This window comes from Cervus canadensis, chromosome 24 (genome assembly GCF_019320065.1).
Source record: "Cervus canadensis isolate Bull #8, Minnesota chromosome 24, ASM1932006v1, whole genome shotgun sequence".
Taxonomy (NCBI): Eukaryota; Metazoa; Chordata; class Mammalia; order Artiodactyla; family Cervidae; genus Cervus; species Cervus canadensis.
The window spans coordinates 5,234,007-5,240,006 of NC_057409.1; the positions used below are offsets into that span (position 1 = coordinate 5,234,007).

The 6,000-nt window shown below is 38.9% G+C and overlaps 1 protein-coding gene across 2 annotated transcripts in view; it reads left to right on the forward strand.

The window, feature by feature from the left end:
- CDC42 (cell division cycle 42) overlaps positions 1 to 4,071 on the forward strand; it is a 49,213-nt gene extending 45,142 nt beyond the window's left edge. Inside the window, exon 6 of one of the 2 annotated variants that reach the window (XM_043445983.1) lies at positions 1,048 to 1,915. In XM_043445983.1, the coding sequence (XP_043301918.1) occupies positions 1,048 to 1,137 (90 nt within the window). In that variant the 3' untranslated portion in view covers positions 1,138 to 1,915. Of the gene's footprint in view, positions 1 to 1,047; positions 1,916 to 2,541 lie in introns of those variants that run through there. The other variant, XM_043445982.1, reaches the window with a different exon arrangement.
- Positions 4,072 to 6,000: the final 1,929 nt, after the last annotated feature.

Sequence of the window (6,000 nt, forward strand, 5' to 3'; positions counted from 1 at the left end):
GCTACCAGAGCTGTGCTCTGGGGCCTTGGGGGGCATGTTTACTTGGGATACAACTGACCTAAAGGACATGTGAAACTTCTTTGGGTGGTAAATCTGTGGCTTCAGATTTAGGTTGAGTTTAGGTTGAGTCTATAGACCTGGTACCAGTACTACTGAGTCATACTGTCACGCTGGAGTTCTGGCTGAGGTGTAAGTGTATTTCTGCATCTTAATCCTTACAGAGCTGAGAATATTCTTTGTTTTCACTCCATGCTTTATGCTCTGATACCCCACGCGGACATTAAAAGCATTGATCTGCTTGCTAAAACTCATTCTAGGACCCCATTCTTTGTTTTCCTATTGGGTGGTGGTTACTTGCTCTAATAACATTACTGAATAACTGAAGTGTATGCTGTTTCTAGAGTCTTTTCTTTAAACTTCTCCCAGTTGGTACTGCTGAGCAATTAACACTTTTTCTAAATGCCTGAACCTGTTGTTCTGGGAAACTTGTTTAATCTGAAATTTTGATTAATACCATCTAGATATGTCATTGAATCTAGAAACATGTAGCATGCTTGTTAGTCTGCTATTTGTGTCCTTCAGTTATTCAGGGGATGAATTCACAGAAGCCTGAAATTGTTACAGGTTTAGTTCCAAAATGTGTGTGCCATTCTTGTCATTAGAAGTACTTGGGGGTTCTACAAGTACTAATCCTAATTATTTAATGCATGTATCTCACGTTTACATATCCATTTTATTCCTCTGGCACTCATTTCATTAATATGTTGTAATGTTAGATGTCAAAGTGTGATTGTTCTAGAAATCAACATATGGCATTGTCACAAAAGTTGTTTTCTTGCTCAGTTAATCTTTTTTGAGGTAAGACATTTGTTCAGTTGTTTACTCTCTTGATAATGGACTTAAGATCTAGCTTTCTGGCAGTTACTTTTCTAAAGGTGCATTGCTTCTGTGAATTCAACCCATTTAATCCGGACTGCTGTTGTATCTGCTAGTCTTTCTAATCCTCTAACCTGGCTGCTATTCTCTCTCCTCCCCTCTGTCTTGTAGAGAGGTCTGAAGAATGTGTTTGATGAGGCTATCCTAGCTGCCCTCGAGCCTCCGGAAACTCAACCCAAAAGGAAGTGCTGTATATTCTAAACTGTTTTCTCCTTCCCCTCTTTGCTGCTGCTTCCTGTCCCACTACTGTAGAAAGATCGTTTAAAAACAAAGGAATAAAACCATCCTGTTTGAAAGCCTCTGCGTCTTTTTACTCACCACCTTAGAGCAACCTCTGTATTAGTTTTTGATCAAGAATGCAATATCTTATAGAATATTTTTTGTGATCAGTAGTCAAGTTGGACTTGTTTAACTTTCTGCTGCTTGAGTTGCCTGATGCTCAGAGCTTTTTGGTTTGGATTACTATTGCAAAAGGGAACTTGGTTTGGCATTAAGAATGTCCTCTTGGAGAAAATTAAGAGTTTTTAACACTTCTAGATCTTAGTTCTTGATGGAGAAAATAACACAAACATCGTTTTACTCTTGTGATCCATTGTTAATTGTAATTGCATGACAAAATTTATGGGAAAAGGGTGACCTGCTAGTAGAGTGTAATGGGGAAGGGAGGATTCTTTTCTGGTTTTCCTTTGTGCAGTGAAACTTTGTGTTGCTATTGCTTTGGCTGTCTGTGCTGTAGTGGAGTGTTTGTCAGTCTGGGTGGGAAAGATATTGATGTACCTGCTACTGCTTTATGAGATCATTTGTTATACTCTCTTTTAAGAATAGCATCCATTTTAACAGTTGACTGAAGGTTTGTTAATGTTGAGATGTAAAGCTGCCACCTTTATATTTTCCTGCTTCTGATTTTATTGTTGTGAGGGGAAACATACAATTGTGGTTACCTTCAAATTTTGAAATTAAAAATATACAGTTGTTTGTATAAATGCCTGATGAAGCTTTTTATTCCGGTTGCACTGACTGGCTCTAGTTTCACATGTATATAAGGTACCCACGTTTCTGCTTCCTTGAATCCCCCTGGCTCTTAATTGGTGGGATAAAGGGAGTTCAGAGTGAATACCTTTGATGCAGCCACTGTAATCGCTCTCTCCATCTTTGCCTGCGCCTTCCATGTAATAAGGATGCCACTGCCCAGTGCCCGACCTCTCACTCCTGTTCCATGTTCAGCTGTTTCATTTGAATGCAGAGCTGCTTAGTTGTTGTTATGGAAAATGTTCCAGCAGCACATTGTACAAAACTCATATTGAATGAGCAAATGACACGTGTGCTTGTTTGCTTCTTGTGACATACATTGGTCTGCAAAAAGCTTTCTCAAAGAACCACTGTCTCACTCATGAATATCTCCTCCTCTGCTCCTGAATTGGTGGATCCTTCCAGTGCCCTGCCTGGACAGAACTTGGTGAAGTGAGATAATTGTGTTGAGATTCAGGGTTTTTCAATGACTCGTTCTTTGCCAACTCTTGGGGGTTTGCATGTTTTAAATTTGACCTTCAATTTTATTATACTGAATATCAGACTGCAAATTTTTTTCTTTCTACCCCTTTTCAGAAAGGCCTAAAGAATGTATTTGATGAAGCAATATTGGCTGCCCTGGAGCCTCCAGAACCGAAGAAGAGCCGCAGGTGTGTGCTGCTATGAACGTCTCTCCAGAGCCCTTTCTGCACAGCTGGTGTCGGCATCATACTAAAAGCAATGTTTAAATCAAACTAAAGATTAAAAATTAAAATTCGTTTTTGCAATAATGACAAATGCCCTGCACCCACCCACATGCACTTGTGTGAGACAAGGCCCATAGGTATGGCCCCCTTCCCCCTCTCAATACTAGTTAATTTTGAGTAATTGTGTATTGTCAGAAAAGTGATCAGTACTAGTTTTTGTTTTGTCGTTTCAAAAAAAATTATTATTATTATTTTTCGTTTGTTTAAAAGCAAGGCATGCTTGTGATGACTCTGTAACAGACTAATTTGGGCTGTTGAAGCTGTTCCCGGGTTCCACTCTGGCGAGTAATCTGGGATATCTAGTGTTTTTTTTTTTTCTTTCTTTTTTTTTGTTTGGGCTGGGGAGTGTGTGTGGGATTTGTTTATATTTAGTCATTTTTTTAAAAAAATTCATTAACCATTGGACAGCCCTTAGGGGAGGAGGACGGATTGATTCCACATTCCACTTCCTAGATCTAGTTTAGAGAACATGTTCCCCACCTGGTGCTCTTAGGAAGGAGTATAGTAAACGCCTCATTTAATAATATACTCCTTTTTGAAAGTTGCCTTTTCTCTCCACCCTTGAGTAGGTCCAGTATTTGATGAAACTCATGAAAGTGGGTGGAACCTGTCTTGCCCCTCCTCTTTTCTAGGATGCACTATATATGTGACTGTGACTCTCAAGGAAATTTGTTTGCCATTTGCTGATTTTTTTTTTTTTTGAAGTTAATTTCTAACTTCTTTCACTGATAAATGAAGAAAAGTATTGCACCTTTTGAAATACACCAAATGGATTGAGTACATAATTAAAAAACATTTTTTTCCCCCTGTCAGTCATTGTCTTAATATGCTTAGCATAGACATGCAGCTTAATAGTGTATGATATGGTGTTCCTAGAACACAGCTGAAGACCTGGTGTATAGAGGAAATCCAAGGGGTGGTGCTAGAAGACAGATGCCTGTGGGATGATTCGCATCCTCTTTCAAGTCGTGAGGATGGAGACCTGCTTCATTAAGAAGCTGGGGGTGGGGTGGGGTGGGGAGAACCTTTAACAACATGGGGACCAGTCAGGGGAATCCCCTTATTTCTGTTTTGCATGAGGAACCCTAGAGCAGCCAGGTGAGGCTCTCTAGTTCAGTAAAAATCCTAGGGAGAGTCTTATGAAGACTCTTCATAAGTGTTAATAGGGATTTTATCAGCTTATTTTGGTTGCAGTTTTCAAGTTTTAAAAATGTTAGGTTATCTTCCCCACCTTCCCTAAATCCTAATTCTTGTAGATTTCATTAGTGTTGAACCAATGCTTTCTCATGTCTCAATTCTTTGTATATGCATTCTTTTCAGATGTATTAAACAAACAAACAAAAAAACCCTTCACAAGTCAGCCTGGGGGTTGTTATTTTCCCTCGCCTCTTAATCTTTAGACATTTAGGAGTGGGAACTTAACTCTCATTGACATCAATTTCTAACAGATTTCAGGATAAAAATATAGAGCATAAAGATTTAATGTACTTTGTTTTCTGGAATTCAGTTTGAGATATTTTTTCCTCTCCTCATATTCAGGTTTCTGCCTTTTCCGCTAAGTTTGACAGGTAGCCTACAAACTCCTTTTCTTTAGTATCAAGTGGGTTCCATAGAGAAGTGCTCTGACAGCTCACTGCTCATGTTGTTGAAATGACAGCATACTTCCAATCCAAGGATTAGTGGGAAAGCAGTCATTTTTTCTCCCAAGTTTTCTGTATCAGTGGTTTTCAAACTTTGCTGCTTTGTAGAGTGCAGCTTGAGCAGGGGATTATTTAGAAGCTTTCCAGGTACTTCCATTACACAGCCAAGTTTGAGAACCACTGCTCCTAAGGTGTTAACCACAAACTGCTTCTACCAAATTATAGATTCTGTGCCTTGTATCTGAATATAGGACACATTTTCTGTAGGTGCCAAGAATGATTCATTTATTTTTAAGAGCATGATACTGATCTGTATGAGAATCTTAGAAACTAAGGATTGTTATTCAGTTAGTAAGGCTGATAGTGTGTAGCCTCATTTTCATAGTTTTCTATGTGGAGTCATGTTTGACTTGATTCTGTTCTGTGCTAGAACTTAGCTGGGCTGGTTGGGAAGAGATTAGGAAGAAGCAAATCTAGGCTTTACTGTTTTAACCAATGGGTCTTACTTCTTCCGTGTTGGCTCTACCTGGGAGAGACACATGGATCATGTTATGAGACTCTGGGGAGCAGAAACTCCGTATCCCTCGTTCTTGGTATAGTGGCATACGGGTCCATCCTGATTCTCACTGGATCCCTGGTCTAGAGCAATGTTTGACATGTAAGAGATAGCTCTGAAAATAGTCATTGGATGGGTACATGGTTTCAAGAATGAATATAGTCATTGGATGGGTACATGGTTTCAAGAATGAATAAATGAAATAGAGCAGGTTACATGGTGGTATTGTTGCATTTTCCACACATCAGAAGAACAGTGGTGATTGAAGCTAACACTGATTTCTAGTTAAGCATTTTCAAATTTGATTTCCACGTAACAGAAGCAAATGGATGAAACTGACGTTGTTTTCTGTTTAAATACTGTTTTTCTATTTGACTTAACAAACTTGTCTGTTATCTTTGGCTTAGTGATAACTGCCCAGCGTGTGTGATAATAGAGATTGGAAAAGGGCTATTTAAAAAAGTCCTTAGCAAACTTAGCTTATGGCAGACTTTACAACATTTAGTCTAATACAACACCGAATAAATACATCACTATATTTCTATAATACCGATGTTTTACTGAAGGTCTTAGAAATAGGTTCTGTAGTTTGTTAAAGTTGGCATCCTTTGAGCTGGATTTTCTTTTTGGCTGCACCACGTGGCTCGCAGGATCTTAGTTCCTGACCAGGGATCAAACCCAGGCCCCCGGCAGTGAAAGCACCTGGTTGTGACCACTGGACCCCCAGAGAGTTCCCTTTGAGTTGGGCTTTATGACAATAGAAGGTTGATCGTGGAATCATTGCAATATTTCCTTTATTCTAAAATGGTACTTTTCCTTTTTTGAGGCAGGGCTTATTTTCATAGTATTGAATATAATCAGAATACCTCTTAAAATTTTGTGTTATACATTTAGTGTAGTGGTGCTTTTTTCCTGGAAAGCTGTCCTTAGATCATTGGTGTCTTCTAATTATCTTCACAATATCTTCACAGAATGGGTAAAATATTACTTTTTCTTCCTTGTTAGATTTGGACTATTCTCTTGTTTTCCTCCTCCCATTTTAATGTTGTTAGTGGTTATTGGAGGAATTGCTAAGGAACTGGTGTATAGGGAC